A 17,336-nucleotide genomic window follows, 5' to 3' on the forward strand; every position below is an offset into this window, starting at 1 on the left:
TGGTTATGTTGTGGAACCCCAGAAAGGTCGTTACCCCCATAGCGGAAGAATTCGCGGGAAAGATGTGTCCCGTTTCGACGGGGGGCGGGGGGCGCTTGGCGCCTGGATTCCAGAGGGGGCCCGGGAGGGGCTCTTGTAGCACCCTGATCTTGAACTAGAGTGAGAAAGTATGGAGGGGGGGTGGCACGCGCATGGGAAACAGGTGGCCTTGTCAGTCAGTGTAATTCGAATTTCTGTTCCACCTGTGTAACCTTGGGCAAGTTGAAGTCTCTGAGCCTCAGTTTCTTCGCCTGGGTACTTGGGCCACCCAGGCCTCCATTCCAGGGCTGTGTGGAGAATTGGGGCTTATCTGCCACTTCTTCACCCTATGCTTAAGGGCCCTGCCTTGGGGCTCGGGCCATCATCCTTAGCTACAGTCTTGCAGGGAGTCTTAATTTAGGGGTTCCTGGCCGCCTCAGGCAGCTACCCTTATTACAAAGATATGAATGCCCCGTGTGTACCAGCTCAGGACGATACTCACTGCAGGTTTCCTTGATGCTGAAATGACCTAATCATGCTGCAGCCCTCCCCCCTCCCTCTCCCCCTACCTGGAGCCTGTGAAACTCCTCTGAAAGAGGCCAAGCCAGGAACCCCATAAAGAGCCCTTTGGCTGAGTGGAGTTGATGGAAAATTGCGGGTGAGGAAATTTTTGAAAGCACGTCTTCATTTGGAAAACACTTAAAAACACAGCAGAAAATCTCATCCATTATGTTAGCACTTAAATCAGTAAAAAGTCAGGTCAGACCCTTTACCTTCTCCTGCTCTCCAAAAGTAACCCCTCCTCCTGGGTTTATAAGCAGACCGCCTTTTAAAAAATGTAATTATATTTATGCTTTTTAGTTTGCAACTCTTCTTTCATCCACCTCACGAATCTTTCCAGATCAAATTGCGTGTAAATCTTCCTCATTCTTTCCAATAGCTACTGAGCATTCTTTAATGTGTGTGTCCCATCATTTAAGGGACCACCCCCATTCATGAGCTGTTGAATTGTTTCTTGTTTTTTTTTTTTTTTTCTCTATTACAAATGATGCTTCTGTGACTATTTGTGTGTGTGTTCTGCACAGCACTGGATCAAAGCATATACACGTTTTACATTTTAGTAGGTGCTCACAGGTTGCCCTAAAAAAAAAAAGTTGAAGTAATGCACATTCCTACCTGCTGCAGCTGACACTGCTTTGTTCCTCCAATGAAAATATGTATCGCTTTAGCCGCATAGCACAGGGATATCAGCCTGGTGCTTTGTGACCACCTAGAGGAGTGGGATAGGGAGGGTGGGAGGGAGGGAGATGAAAGAGGGAAGAGATATGGGAACATATGTATATGTATAACTGATTCACTTTGTTATAAAGCAGAAACACACCATTGTAAAGCAATTATACCCCAATAAAGATGTTAAAAAAAAAAGACAACCAACAAGGACTTACTGTATAGCGCAAGGAACTATACTCAATATCTTGTAATAACCTATAATGGAAAAGAATCTCAGAAAGTATATACATATATATATATATATAACTGAATCACTTTGTGGTACACCTACAACTAACACAACATTGTAAATCAACTGTACTTCAATAAAAAAATTTTTTTAAGTATAAAAAAAAGAAAATATGTATCGCTTTGTTGCTGCAGGGTGGGTGTGAGATGCAGCGGTAACATCCCTCGGGCTGTAGGATGGGCTGTTACCTCTCAGGGATGCGACTGTGGCAAAGCCTAACAGAATTGTTTCGTGGGATTTTGTATGAAATTCTGTGCTTCTCTAACCTGTGCGGAGAGCACTGAAGAGAACTCCCCTGCTTCCTGGTTCTGGGTCCTTGTATCCCAGAAGTTTATTTTTTATTTTATTTTTAATTTTTTATTGGAGTATAGTTGATTTAAAATGTTGTGTTTCTGCTGTACAGCAAAGTGAATCAGTTACACATATACATATATCCACTCTCTTTTAGATTCTTTTCCCATATAGGTCATTACAGAGTAATGAGAAGAGTTCCCTGTGCTATATAGTAAGTCCTTATTAGTTATTTATTTTATATATAGTGTAGTGTGTATATGTCAATCCCAGTCCCCCAATTTATCCCCCCTCCCTTCCCCCCCCCCCCGGTAACCATAAGTTTGTTTTCTACATCTGTGACTCTATTTCTGTTTTGTAAATAAGTTAATTTGTACCATTTTTTTAGATTCCACATATAAGCAGTATCATAGGATATTTATCTTTCCCAGAAGTTTATTTCGAATAGAAGGACATGAAAAGTAGAATCTTGTTAAATCTCAGCCACATTTGTATTTACACCATAAGTCACTTTTATAAAGTTACCCAGGGAGGATGAGAAACAGGAACAAAAAAGGGATTTCGAGGCTATTTCTTTCTTTTTCTTTTTTTGAAAGCAGAAGCAGAATAGAAATTGCCTGTGATGGCTCGTGCCCTCCCCTGGGGTCAAGGCCTCGGAGACCTCCTTGCCTTAGTTGCTGAGCACTGAACTCTGGAAGGCTGAGTTGGGAGCTGGTGGATTTTGGTGGTTGACTCCAAGGATCTTGTGGCCGTGAGGATGTCTTCCCAGTTCTTGGGGAAGGACGTGAGAGACTTGGTGTTTATGGTCGAATCAATCCCCTGGGCTTCTAAGTGGGAAGTAACCAGAATCCTGGGAAGGTTAAGTCCAAGGCCCTCCCAGAGTCAGAAAGAACTGAGGGCCCTGGTGCTTCCCGGTTGGCTGGTTTACATGGCAGTGTTGTGAGGGGTTGTGTGTTTCCTATTTGTGCTCTGCTACATGTGGGCCTTGAGCCCTGGGAGTGGGGAACTCAGGAGGTGTATGGCTGGGACCTGGTCCAAATCTTGGTTCTGACACTTTGCAGCTGTGTGACCTTGGACAAGTCCTTTGACCTCTCTGCCAAGTTAGTTACTGTCTGACCAGATTCTGCCACCAGATTCTGGATTCCAGAAGACGGGTGCTGAAGGAGCAGGGGCATGGGATTCAGACCGGGGTTCCGATCCTGATGTCACCATGTGTCTCTGTGACCTTGATCACATGATTTCACCTCCCAGGACTTGAGTTTTCACCTCCGGTATTTCTCGTTGAAATAAATGAGATGAACGAGATACGGCAGGTGCAGGCACCTGGGGAGGGCCGATAAACAGCTAGTTTACCAGGATGAGACTGGCCTCAGGCACCTTGTTCATCCCCTGACCTGGGTTCGAGGGCGGTGAGGCAGGAGGCTCAGGTCAGGCAGAGTTCTTGGCATACTCTGTAGTCCTGCTGCCGGGCCTTTGCTTAAGCCTGTTCCTCTGACTACAACAGTGTTCCCTCCCGCTTCATATTTTTTTAAAGCTTGGATTCAGATGCCGCCTTCCCCCAGAAGCTTCCTATGAGCACTGTCAGTTCCCAGCCTTACCCCAGACTAAGTTGGGGACCCCTTCTTGCTACTCCCTTTATTACCCCCACCCCCATGTCTCTGCTACTGCAGAGTCATTGAGCTGACTAGTCCCTTTCCAAATGGGTGGAGAACAGGTATAATTCATGACCTTATCGCTGGGCTGTCAGCATACCTGGGAGGTGCCTTTGGCTGTGGGTGTGAGGTAGAGGGATGAGGGAGCAAAGGACAGGGCCTGGGCCGCTCCCTGCACCCCTCATTTACATAAAAGTCCACCCTCCATTTCTGTCATAGAGTTGACCCTTGATTAATGTCTTGACCAGCTGGCTGATTAACATGATCAGAGGCCCTGCTAGATGCTGGGGGCTGTACATACACTGTGGCGTCTGCTCCTTCCAGAGCCCTTCGAGGGTGGTATTGTTATCCCCATTATACAGCTGGGGAAGCTGAGGCCCTGATTTTGAGCAACTTGGCAAAGAGACTGTGGGGAGGCTGAGCCAGTGTGGAGGCCCAGACAGCCTCGACTGAACACCAGTTTCTCTCCAGAGTAGCAACTGTGGGAGCCTCAAGGGGTTTGGAGGAGGGGAGGAGGTAAGAAAGAGACAGGGGACAGTGGATAGTGACAGTAGCAGGAGCTGAATCTGAGGAGCATTGACTTTGCATCTTTGTTCTACGGGCTGAGATATATTATCTGGTTCGATCCTTACAGGAACCTTTGGAGGTTCTTTCATCTGTCATCTTCCCCTTTACAAGGGTGGCAATTCAGCCTGCGGGTGTAGGTGACTTGGGGTAGGGGCTGCGGTCTGCAAGCCTGAAGTTAAGTCCCTTCTGAGTGAGGGGCAGTGCGTCTTCGGACATTTGGGAGGCAGACTGGGGGGAGGGTTTTTGCAGAGCAGGGGCTTAGGGAGCGACATGATTTCACTCTTGTTCTTAAAGCATCCTTTTGGTTCCTGGTCTGAGAGTGGACTGTAGGGGCTGGAGCAGAAGCAGGGAGACCAGTTAGCAGGCGATCAGAATGACCCAAGTATAAGATCCTTGGAGGGACCAGTGAAGCAGTGAGACTGATTGCATTCTGGGTTTGCCTGTGGATTGGATGTGGGCGTGAGAGAAACCAGACAAGGAAGGCTCTGAGATTTGGGGCGCAAACACCTCTCTGGGAAATGCCAGCTGTGCAGGAGGATGAGGGATAGCCAAGGATACCCCTGGATGTTGAGCGGCACGCCAGGTGCTTCACAGGTGGCTTCCTAACTGTTCTGATGAAACTGAGGCTCACGGAGGTCACGCAGCCTGCCCAGGTCCACACGGTCAGTGGGAACCTACACCACGATTTGAACGTGAGGCTGCTGGGTCCTGCTGTCTTCTGCCCTTTTTGCCCCAGTTCCATGGACACATTTGGAAGGGTTTTTTTTTTTTTTCCTGTTCCCAACTTCACTCGGGAAGTAAAGGGATGGTTGGAAATCTCTTGGCAGGCTGTCAGGGGTGGGGACAGGAGTCAGTCTGGGCTGCTCTGGCTATTCAAATGTTCCACAGCATCAGAGTATGTGGGGAAGGAGTGGTAACAGCCAGGCTGGAGTGATTTGGTTATTTAAAGCCGGGATAGTGGTTGGGTCACTGAGGTCGAGGGCTCCACCCACACCTCACTTCCATTTAAACCTCTGTGTGTCCTGCCTGGGCTCTCTGAGCGGCCAGCAAGTCTCCGCCACTAGAACCTTCTCCCCAAACTCATCCCGATGGGCATGAGACAGGATCTTCACTCTTGAAGTCGAAGCCAAATCCCACTCAGTTAACTAAAAGCAGTTCCCTCCTTTATTCCGCCCTTCCAGCCTCCCTCGTTCTCTCACTCCTTGCCTCCCCCTGGAGCTGGCAACCATGAGCACCACGGTCAATGTGGACGCCCTTCCGGAGTACGAGAAGAGTCAGATCAAGAGGGCCCTGGAGCTGGGCACGGTGATGACGGTGTTCAGCTTCCGCAAGTCCACCCCGGAACGGAGGACTGTCCAGGTGATCATGGAGACCCAGCAAGTGGCCTGGAGCAAGACGGCCGATAAGATCGAGGGCTTCCGTGAGTACCTCCTCCCCTTCCTGCCCAGACCAGTGGTCACGGCAGTTGTTGTCGGTTTGATACCTTCTGAAAGTGAAAGTGGGGCCGCTCTGTCTGGGTCTCTGAATGGGTTCAGAGCAGGTGGGGGAAGTTAGCCAGGAAACAGCAGGTGAAGGAACAGGAACCTGCGTGGGCCAACTTGGAAATGACATCCAGACAGCTCACCCGGGATGGCAGGGGCTGGGCTCCCTGTCTCACAGCATCGGGGACCATTTGGTTCGAGCTGATGGTCAAGCCGTCTGCCCTTTGAGGGCTTAACTGGCCAGAGCTTGTGGAAACTCATAGCTTGGTAGCCAGACGAGCAGAGTGAGAAGCCTGTGCTTTAGCTCCAGGTGGACAGAGCGCACTGCTGAATGTTCTGTAGCTCTCAAGTGAAGTTCTGGTCCAGGTGGAGGCATCTTCTTCTCCCCATCCTCTTTACATTCGGCAATCGGCTCAGTCCCTAAAGTTTCTAAGACTGTTTTTAACAAACAGAGTTAGGAGACTTAAGCAATTTTCAGTTGCAGAGACTTGTTTAATTTGACTTTTTTATTGGCTACTTTTTAATTGAGGAATTAAAACGTACACTTGGGGGAGAATGAGACGATTCTAAATAAGTGTCTCTTCCCCAGCCCACGTCTTGCTTCAGTGCAAGCTCATTACCAAGTTCTTTGGTCTTCCAGAAGTATTCTGTGCTCGTGTGATGTGTGTATTGTGTTTCCTACATGAATGGGTACCTACTACATACACCTCTGCACTTTGATTTCTTTTTTTAATTTAACAATTATCTTGGAGGTGGTTTATTATCGGCCTGTTGAGCTGCCCTTTTCTTTCATGGCCACATAGCATTCTGGCTACAGTGTAACAGTTTAACCCCTAGAGACGGGCACTTTGGGTCTTTCCAGTCTTTTGTTATTAGCTGCAGTGACTATACTTGGATTCTAGTTTTTTTGTTTTTTTTTTTTTTGCGGTACGCGGGCCTCTCACTACTGTGGCCTCTCCCGCCGCGGAGCACAGGCTCCGGACGCGCAGGCTCAGCGGCCATGGCTCACGGGCACAGCTGCTCCGCGGCACGTGGGATCTTCCCGGCCCGGGGCACGAACCCGTGTCCCCTGCATCGGCAGGCGGACTCTCAACCACTGCGCCACCAGGGAAGCCCGGATTCTAGTTTTTTAAAAAAATTTTTTGGTAACAGATTTATGGAGATACAATTCACATACCATATAATTCATCCATTAAAAATGAACAGTATATTCTGATATGTGCAACCACTACCACAATTTTCATCACGCCAAAAAGAAACCCTGCACCTTTTAGCCATCCCTCTGTTCCTCATCCACCTGTCCTGCCCTAAGCAATCATTAATCTCCTTTCTATCTCTAAAGAGGTCCCTGTTCTGGAGATTTCCTCTAAAAGGGACCATATAGTATCTGGCCTTTTGTGACCGGCTGCTTTTACTTAACACAATGTTTCCCAGTGTTTTCAAGGTTCGTCCACGTTGCGGTGTGTCTCAATACGTCCCTCCTTTATGTGGCTGAGTAATACTCTACTGCATAGATATTCCACAGTTTGTTGATCCATTCATTTGTTGGTGGACATTTGGGTTTTTTACACTTTCTGGCTACCATGAATCCTGCTGCTGTGAGCATTCATGAGTGATTTTTTTGTATGGCTGTGTGTTTTCATTTCTCTCGGGTATCTGTCTAGGAGTAGCATTGCTTCTAGGTCAGTATGGTAGCTTTGTTAATCATTCTAGGAACTGCCAGCCTATTTTCCCAGTTGTGGCACCATTTTACCTTCCCACCAGCTGTGTGTGAGGGTCATCCTTGTGTTATGCTTTCATGCACACATGTTTTGTGTTTACCTGAAGGACAGCTTCCTGTATGTGTTATTTCTGAGTTAAAGGGTACAGGCTATTTTAACTTTGAAAGGACAGTTGGAGAACATCCCACAGAGGCCCATGAGGTGTTGAGGGCACCTCCCGTTCCCCACACCCTCGTCCACTCTGCCGTGGGGTTCTGAACTTGGCCGTTCACAGGTGGTCTCTGATAGCTCGGTGCAGTTCTTCGTGTGTTTTCTTTTAACATGAGTGAGATTAAGTAGCTTTCCAAAAGGTTTCTCCTAGCTTTGGAGCCGAGCAGGCCTCCGGTGGCACAGAGCCAGAAGCCCGGCTTTGAAAGTGCCCGTGTCTGGAGGCAGCAAACTCTCCTCCCAGTTTGGTTTGCATTGGCCACGCTCCACCTCCCAGGTGGCCCAGAGACCTGTGGCAGCTGGGGCGGGGGTGGGGGCCTGCCTGGGGATGAAAGGGCATGGATGGTAAATACAGGTGTCCTGTACTGAGAGTGGATGGCTGGTCCCTTCTCTTCTGGGGGCTGAACATCGGAAACACCTGGGGGGAGCATTTAAAGATACAGCCTACTGGAACTTTCTCCTGAAAGTTCTGATGGGTGTGAGACAGGATTTTGCCTCCTGAAATCCACACGCTATAGTTCTCCCCACTCATTAACCAAAAGCAGTTCCTCCTCCTCCTTGGAGTGGCTGAGGAGGTCTGTCATTCACCAGGTTGGTTGGGATTCAGTATTTTAATAGGCTCCCCAGGTGATCCTGGTAGCTAGCCAGGTTTGGTAGGTACTGCTCTAGAGACTCTCTCCCTCCCTCCATCCTTCCATCAGTCCATCCACCCTTCCCTCCCTCCCTCCATCCTTCCTTCCTTCCCTCCTTCCTTCCTTCCACCCATCCTTCCTTCCACCCATCCTTCCGTACCTCCATCCATCTATATTTGAATGCCTGCTCTCCCAGGCACTATTCTAGGTCCTGGAGATACAGCAGGAATTACATTAGACTCCAGTCCTCGCGGAGCCTACATTGTTGGATTAGGTACAAGCAGCGTGGAGCTTGACTTCCAGCACATTTGATGAGCTTTGCCATGTGACTGCAGGGCAAGTTACATGCACTTTCTGAGATCTAATTCTCTTATCTGCAGAATGGGAGTAATATTGGTATCCATGCACACGGTTACAGTTGGGCATGAGTAAATGAGTCGATACATCAGAGGGTCGAACATGGTGAACGGCACAGGGTAAGCCCCGGACCAGTGGCAACTGCTGCTGTTACTTTTGCCATTGGCTGTTGATGACGAGCGGCATCCAGCTTGTCCGGGGCAGCAGGGTCTTGCTTAGGTGTTTGGACCTTTTCTGGAGAGCAGTAGGGTCCACCGAAGTGTTTTCAGAAGAGGGACGATGTGAACACGTTTGCGTTTTTGAACGTGCGCTGGCAAGTCTGTGCGCTATGGCTGTGTCAGTAGTGTTTGTAAAGCAACAGAAAACCCAAGTTGGGAGTAAAGAGCTTAGAAAAGGTGCTCCCCTGACCACTTAGAAAGAATAGGCCTGTGCGCCCTAGATGGGGACTCTCAGCACCGCATTTTCAGCCTCCTGACATAGGGGTGTCCTGGGGGGACCCCCACAGCTGTAGTGTTGCTTCAGCGGTCCTAGTTAGCGGGATCCTCCAGGTTACTGTGGCGTCTGCCAGGGGCAGGCAAACAGGAGGGAGCACGAGCGTGTGGTCCTGGGGTAATTGGCAAGCAGCCTGTGACCTTTGGACAGCTGTCACAACACCCCTTTCAGGCCTGGGTGAAGGTAGACACCCAGGGGTCCCACTGTGCAAAGCAGTGAGTGGTTCTCAGCCGGGGCAATCCCACCCCCACCCATTCAGGGGCATCTGGCAATGCCTGGAGATACTGTTAGTTGTGATTATTTGGGGGGTAGCTTCTGGCATCTAGTGGATTGGGGCCAGGGGTGCTGCTAAACACCTTACAATGCACAGGACAGTCCCCGCCCCCACCAAAACAAAATGATCCTATATAAAGTGTCGGTGGTGCCAAGGTTAAGAAGCCCTGGTCTAAAGTCACGCGTTTGCTTTGCTTAGAACCGTAAAATGGCACTGGGTATGTTCGGGTTTCTCTTTGGACCCTGTCATGACGGAGCTGTGTCATGTCTTCAGCCCATATTTGCTGTCATATTGGGTGCTAGCTTCTGCTAAGAGAGAGGAGGAAGGATGGAGTCCCTGCCCTGGAGGGAACAGATGCAGCAACTGGGAATTGCAGGATCGTGTGGTCGGTACACAGTGCAGGTCTGCGCTGGGTACTTGGCGAGGAAGGAAGGCTCTTGTCCCCCTCAGTGGGGATGGGGGGTGGTCGGGAATGGGGGGAGGCATCATAGCAGAGGAGCTGCTTCTGTGGAGAGTTAAGGGAGGGGCTTGTCAGGTGGCCAGCAGGACGCCTGCCCTGAAGTGGGGTCAGTAGGTGCCATTGGATGCAGGTGCGTAGATTTGGGGGTCAGTGATTCGGACAGGGCTTAGCTGGACGGTTTTTCTACTCTTTGTGGCCTGGACTGAGGTGGCACTCAACTGGCATGTCACCTGGTCTGAAAGGTTCCAGAACCTTGACTCCCATGTCTGGTGCTGTGGTGGTGATGGCTGGAAGCCTGGGCTCAGCCGGAAATGTTGGCTGAGCACCTGCTGCTTGGCAGTCCCAGGGTAGCTGGACTTCTTACATGGTGCCTGCTGTCCCCCCTGGGTGTGTGTCCCAAGAGTCCCAGGCCAAAGCTTCTGGGCTTCTTATGACTTAGCCCGAGAACTCCCAGAAAGTCATGTGCTCAGGTCACCAGGGCCAGCTCGGGTTCAGAGCATGGGAAATCTCCTCTTGGGGAGGGCGAGGCTTGCACGTCCAGGGCGGGGAAAAGTTGACGGCAGCCACCTTGGAGCCAAGTGACCATGAGAACAGCTGGACTCTGGATCCAGACTTGTAGCTCAACTCCCTGCTTGACCAAATACTAGGTGCTGCGTGATCCAAGGCAGGTTGTTTGACCTCTCTGTGCCTGTTTCCCTGTTGGTCAAGTGAAATGATAATAGTCCCTACCGATAAGATAAGGGTGAGAATCAGATGGATTTTATTATATGTACTTTTTTATTTTTAAAATTATTTTTTAATTAATTTATTTATTTTTGGCTGCATTGGGTCTTCAGTGCTGCGTGCAGGCTTCCTCTAGTCGCGGCAAGCAGGGGCTCCTCTTCATTGCAGGGCGCGGGCTTCTCATTGTGGTGGCTTCTCTTGTTGGGGAGCACGGGCTCTAGGCGTGCGAGCTTCAGTAGTTGTGGTGCGCGGGCTCAGTAGTTGTGGCGCACGGGCTTAGTTGCTCCGTGGCGTGTGGGATCTTCCCGGGCTGCGTCCCCTGCAATGGCAGGCGGATTCTTAACCACTGCACCACCAGGGGAAGTCCTTATGTACTTTTTTATATGTACATGTTTTATCTGTATATAAAAGGTACATATTTTAATGGATGGGAGTCCCAAGGCCTGGCTTCTAATAAAGACGATGGTCTCCAGCCAGACACTCACAAGACGTGGCTGTCATTCTCCCGTTTACTTTCCAAGGCTGATGGGCAAGGTGGTGCCCTGGGTTCCTTCCTGCACTGGCTCCTGAGGCTCTGGATGTCGGGAGGGAGCTCATGCCGGGAAGTGCTGCCTCTCTGGTTTTTCTTTCTTTCCAGGGGCACCAGCTGCGCAGACGCCAGCTGGAAAGGAGCCCGCTTGGGGACCTTTCTGAGTTGAACCTTTGGGGTCCTCTTGCATGTTGTCCATCTGGGAGGCCGGTCTGGAATGCGTCTCAGGAGCCAATGTGATGCCAGCTGTTTGTGGAGTGTGGATGGGGCCAGCTGTGCAATGAGCTGCCTTTGAGGACGTGGAGCATGTCCATTTCGACTGAATGGGCCCTTTATCCTCAAGTTTTCACTTCTGCTTATGCGTGTTTTCTTCGTCTGCTTATTTTTGGCAAGTGGTGGCGGCCCGTGAATGAGGGATTCTCGCAAATAGGAGCTGTTCTGTTTCCCTGGTGTGAGGTCCTTGGCTTGCCTGTGACCCTGTGAACAGGAAGCAGGAATCATCCCCACTTTATTACGAGGAAACCGAGTCCTGGGGAGACTAGGTGACATGCCCAAGGCTACACAGTCAGGAAGGGGCAGAACTACAGTTTGCCTTCGTTCAACCTGCCTTCAGAGTCGCAAGTCTTCTGCTCTGTGTTGCTGTCTCCTCTTACATGATATCAGAGATGTCTGAGTGCTGTATGGGATAGAGAAGCACCCTGCTGGGGACCTAAGAATGATAGCTTCGTTCAGGTTTCGTTACGACAGGAGGGAAGGCACCGGTTCCTATTCGCGCAGAGGACACGCTCTGCCTGGTGCTGAGGTGCCAGGGGAAGGAGACTCGAGAGGTGCCTGGTTAGCGGGGAGCCAGACATGCCTGCTGGAGACCCCACGGTGGAGACAAGTGTGGACACGGCCAGGGGCGCTGAAATGGGCTCGTCCTGTATCCTGGCTTCTTCTGAAATCCAACCTTGAGCTTCTTACCCATCTTTTTAAAAAAAGTATTTTGCCAAGTTCTTATTTTAACAAAGTGTTTTTCAAACGATGGAGAAATAGATGTTTTTTTTTTCCCCTGGCATCTTCTGTCTAAGAAGAAATCCATTGTCTGAAAGTGGTTCCCAAGCTCTGTCAGTCAAGTGTCCCGTCAGAAATAAGATTACACCAGTGCCCCCAGTGTGTACAAACTTATTTTTCTTTTTAAAGAAAATTTTTTCTTTTTTAATTGAGGTATAGTTGATTTACAATGTTGTGTTAGTTTCAGGTGTACGGCAAAGTGGCTCAGTTATACATATATCTCTTCTTTTTCAGATTCTTTTCCCTTATAGGTTATTACGAAGTATTGAGTATAGTTCCCTGTGCTATAGAGTAGGTCCTTGTTGGTTATCTTTTTTTTTTTTTTTTTTTTGCGGTACGCGGGCGTCTCACTGTTGTGGCCTCTCCCATTGCGGAGCACAGGCTCCGGACGCGCAGGCTCAGTGGCCATGGCTCATGGGCCCAGCCGCTCCGCGGCATGTGGGATCTTCCCGGACCGGGGCACGAACCCGTGTCCCCTGCATCGGCAGGCAGACTCTCAACCACTGCGCCACCAGGGAAGCCCTATCTCTTTTATATATAGTAGTGTGTATATGTTAGTCCCAAACTTCTAATTTGTCTCTTGCCCCTTTTCCCCTTTGGTGACCATAAGTTTGTTTTCTGTGTCTGTGAGTGTGTTTCTGTTTTGTATATAAGATCATTTGTATCTTTTTTTTTTTTTTTAAGATTCCGCATATAAGTAATATCCTATGGTATTTGTGTTTCTCTGTTTGGCTTACTTCACTTAGTATGATAATCTCTAGGTCTATCTGTCTTGTTACACATGGCATTATTTCATTCTTATGGTTGAGTAATATTCCATTTTGTGTGTGTGTGTGTGTGTGTGTGTGTGTACATACAATTTTTGATTATAGATGTGCAGTTATGGTAACAGCACAGGCTCTGGAGCCCGAGTGCCTGCCTTCAGATCCCAGCCCTGCCTCTTCACTGGAGGGTGACCTTGGACCATTCATGTCACCTCTTTGTGCCTCTTTTCCAAGTCTGTAAAATGAAAATAGTAAAAGAACCTGTCTCCTAAGGCTCCTGTGAGGATTAAATGAAGTAATACATGTAACCTGCTTTCAGCAGTGCTGGGCACAGAGGAGGTAGGTGCTCAGGCATCTGCTGCTCTTGTCCGCCTCCGACGTGAAGGGAAGTGGCATTGTGGAAAGGATGACGTGAATATGAGAACTTGCATTTATGTGACGAGATCCTTGTTTCTTTCCTGCACCCGAATGGGTTGTCCTCCTCCTCTTCTGGGGTGCGGATTCCCTAGGGCAGAGCCTGCTGGTGTGAGAAATAGAGCTCTTGTTTTCATTCCTGACATTGATGGAGACCTGCCTGTATGCTGGTCAGTGGAGGAATTGGTTTCTGTGTTCAAGGGCTGTCTTCTGCCCTGGATGACCATCACTTGGTGTGATGAGAATTCAGCCATCTGTTGGTTTAGCAAACACTCAGAGGGCTTGGTGTGTGTCGGGCGTGGTGCTCGAACCTGGGGACAGCGTGGTGAGCGGGACAGTGTGGACCCCCAGAGGCGCTTACGGTGCCACGGGAAAGGCAGAACAAGCCAGGCTAATCACCCAGTCATTCTGGATCGTGTTGGCTGCTAAGAAAGGAAGAAGCAGGGCACCTTGGCAAAGAGTCACTGGTGAAGAGCGCTGTTTTAGGAGGCCACGCCTCAGGGGAGCATTTCCATGGAGGTGACATTTGAGCTGAGAACTTGAAAGGTGATAAGGGAGCCATGAGAAGCTCTAAGGGGAGAGCATTCTGGGCAGAGGGCACAGCAATAAAGCTTCTGTATTAGTCAGGTTAGCCTAACAGCCGTGACAAGTGATTTCTTGATCTCATGCAAGTTTCTCACTCAGGTCATGGTCTAGTGGAATTGGGGGGTGGGGCTCTGCTGTCTGGTGGTACCACTGTCCCCTCAGGCATCTGAGGCCACTGCAGGGTCTTCTCTTCGGCCAGCATGTGGTGGAAGAGGAAGAGTGGGGGATGGCTTAGGAGGTTTTAGAGGTCATTTCTGGAACCGATGTGCCTCTTCCTTCCCATCTTCCATTGACCAGAACTTGGCATGTGACTGGCTACAAAGGATGCTGGGAAACGTGGCCCAGTTGTGTGCCAGGAAGAATGGGAAAGGGGCTTGTCAGGCGTCCCCCAGGCTCTTCCACGGCCCCTAATTTTGGAAGATGCAGAGGTGGCTGTAGGAGCCCCACTGATGGCTAGAGAATAGAATGATTGCAGGGATTTAGGGATTCTTGCAGGAATTCAGGGAAATGAAGAGCCTTTGCACTGGGCCTCCTGGGAAGGGGAGGTGATGGCACTGAGGACTCTCCCATCCCATCTGTGACAAGAGCTGCCGGTGGTGACGTTTCTCCATAGATGGGCTTTGTCGGCCGTCTTAGGTTTCCTCATAGTCATGGCTAGACCCTCCCCAGCAAAGCTCTCCACTTTGACAGTGTCAGCCCATCAGTGAAGGCTTTGGGTCCCAGCCTCCCAACGATGGATGCCTCTGATTGGCTGGGTCTTCTGAGCCCGTGCTCGGGGGTTGGCTGCCCTTGAGACCAGTGTCATCTCCGGTCAGCTTTGGTGTGGAGGGTGGGTTAGACGGGTCTCCTGCTAGAGAACATGGTCTGGCTTCTTCAGGACTCTGGGCAGAGATGGGTCCCTGTTATGGGTGAATTGTGTCTCCCTTCCAAATTCATGTGTTGAAGCCCTAATCCCCAGGACCTCAGAAGGCGACCTTATTTGGAAATAGGGTCTTTGCAGATGTAATTAGTTAAGATGAGGTCATGCTGGCACACGAATGGGCCCCTAATCCCATATGACTGGTGTCCTTATAAGAAGAGGGCGCACACACACACACACACACACACACGACGATGCCTCTGTAAGCTCGGGGACACTGAGGGTTGCTGACATCCTGGGAAGCCAGGAGGGAATCAGGGAACCGATTCCCTCTCACAGCCACAGAAGGAGCCACCCCTGCCAACACCTTGATCTGAACCGGGAGACAATGCATTTCTGTTGTTGAAGCCACCCAGTTGGGGGTGTTTCGCTACAGCATCCCTAGCAGACTAACACACTCCCCTTTAAAAGGAGCCCGAGGGGCAGGGAGGTGAACCCAGCGGTTGATGTATCCACGTGGCCGCAGATAATATGGACAAGCTGGAGTTTGTTGTAAAGGAATTTGAGAGCCCTTGCTTTCTTCCAAGTGTCATCTCAGTTCCTGGCTGCATTGGTCTTGGCTGTAAGGGTGTGAGAGGCAGTGTTGGGTGCTGGTTAAACGTGGGGACTGGAGCCAGCTTGCTTGGGTTTGAGTCCCAAGTCTGTGGCTTGGGCAAGAGTCTTCCCTCTCTGTGCCTCTGTTTCCTCACCTGTAAAATGGGAAGAATGACAGTACCCACCTTATAGGGTCTTCAGGAGGATCAGATGAGCTCCTGAAGGTAAATCACTTAGAAAGGTAGGGGAAGCGCTATGTGAGGTTTGCTCTCGTTACCATGGCTCAGGCTTCTCGCCCGTCTCTTGGAAGTACATCCCTTGAATTCTCTCCTAGTAACCAAGCCTCCCCTTTGGAGGACGCTGTGCGTGTCTGGTTAGTTGTGGTCCATCCAGTTCCCTGTGCTCCCAATGGCTGTGGAGGTGTGGACAGGACTCTCTTTTGGTCTGGCTTTTGGGGATCTCGGTGTCCCAGCCCAGAAGTCCATCTGGCCGTTGGGGAGGAGAGGACAGGAGAGAGGGGCAGCTGCAGTGTGGACACATCTGAAGCCAGAGGGCCGGCACAGGGAGCGTCTGTGCTGTAGTGCCAAGCCCTGGGAGGCATACGTGTTGCTGCTTCACGCAATTAGAGGGTCCCCGACAGTGGGTGCAGGTTGGATCTCTTACGCATGTCTGACTAGGGGAGGGAGCTATTAAAAGGCATCCCGTGGTGAATCCTGTAGGAAAGAAAATAATCTGCCTCCCCCTCCACCCTCCCCAGCCCACCCTCACCCCTACCCCCGTCTGTCTTCGCTGAAAACGAACATTTTCCCGTGTCAGGCGGGCGAAGTGACACGTCTTGTTTTGCCTTGGAAGAGACCTGAGTGCTGTGCACCTTGAGGTTGAAGCCAGACATCCTGGTGTTGACTTTTCCTGCCCCCTGGCAATGCATGACCCCAGAGCCAGGCCCTTGGTGCCTGTCACCCCACACACTGTGAGCTCCGGGAGGCTGGGGCCCACGGCTTCTGATCACCAGGGAGGCATCCCAGCACCTGACCCACACCTGACCTGCAGTGGGTGCTTCTCAGAGACGTGGTCAGCAGATAGATCCAGGAAACCACCCCTGGCTGCCCTCTCAGCCTCTGTCCCCTTCTCTCTCCCCAGAGGTGGCAGTGTCTGGGGTTAAGATAGGACAGCTCTGTGACGACTTCTCTAACCACACTTGATGCTTCTGGCCTGGGCCTGTGCTTGCCTCAATTTCCTCATGCGTGAGATGGGTAACGAATGGCTGGGCTACCCTGTAGGGTGGTGGTGAGGATTACATTTGTAAGTGCCTCTGACACGCATGGTAGGTACCTGACAGAGCTTGTGTGTGCCGCATCTGTGTGTGCCTGGGGGCGCTGGGGGCGGCCGTCGTGTAGCCCACCCATGTAGAGGCTGGCCCCTCCTGACGCGTGTGGGTAGGGATCCTACAGGGTTAAGGTCCCTTGGGTTTGAGCCTGGCCGTCGGCGGGCAGCCCAGCTCCCTGCCTTTCTCCCTGCGCAAGTCCAGGGAGGAGGAGCGTCCACAGGGCAGCGGTGAAGTTTCGTAACCAGAATCGGTGCTGATGCCACTTTAGAGCAGGAGAGCCTCTCGCACACTCCTGGCACGGTAGGGAGAAGCTGTAAGATGCTTTCATCTTACACAAGGTGTTCCGGTGGCCATGGTTGGGAGTGAGTTTTGAGGGGTAAAGTGTCTGTGTGTGAAGGACTCTGTTCTGAGAAGGAAAAGCCTGGGAACTTGCTGATCGGTAGAATGGAAACTAGCAGTTAGAGTCAGCACCGCACAGTCGAGAGCGATGTGGCAGGAGGAGGCCTCCAGGACTCACAGGGGCAGACGCACCTCAGGACTGGGGGCCTGCCGGGGGCTCCCTGCCTCAGCTTCTCAGTCCGATTGGATCTCACCGGCCAGGTGTCACCTGCCTGCCATGCCTGGCCACTCCAGGCCACTCCTGGCCTGCTGCCAGCCTCTGCTGGTGGGAGCAGGGACCTGGCCGGGGGAGGACCGACGTCCCTGGGGAGGCAAGAAGGGCCTGAGCTGGGGTGGCCGATGGTGAAAGTTACACCCATCTCCTGTTGAAGACAGCTCCCAGCAAGGCCCCTCTGACGTGGTTTTATTTCCCCCTAAT

At 50.9% G+C, this 17,336-nt stretch overlaps 1 protein-coding gene across 1 annotated transcript in view; it reads left to right on the plus strand.

Moving 5' to 3' along the window:
- Nucleotides 1-5,274: 5,274 nt before the first annotated feature.
- The window catches only part of PLCG2 (phospholipase C gamma 2), a gene marked incomplete at its 5' end in the record, with an annotated part of 140,294 nt that continues 128,232 nt past the window's right edge, over nt 5,275-17,336 (plus strand). The window contains one exon of the mRNA XM_082677782.1: nt 5,275-5,467. Within this exon, the coding sequence (XP_082533908.1) occupies nt 5,275-5,467 (193 nt within the window). The remainder of the gene's footprint in view (nt 5,468-17,336) is intronic.

This window comes from Grampus griseus, assembly GCF_964374135.1.
Source record: "Grampus griseus genome assembly, chromosome: 19".
NCBI lineage: Eukaryota > Metazoa > Chordata > Mammalia > Artiodactyla > Delphinidae > Grampus > Grampus griseus.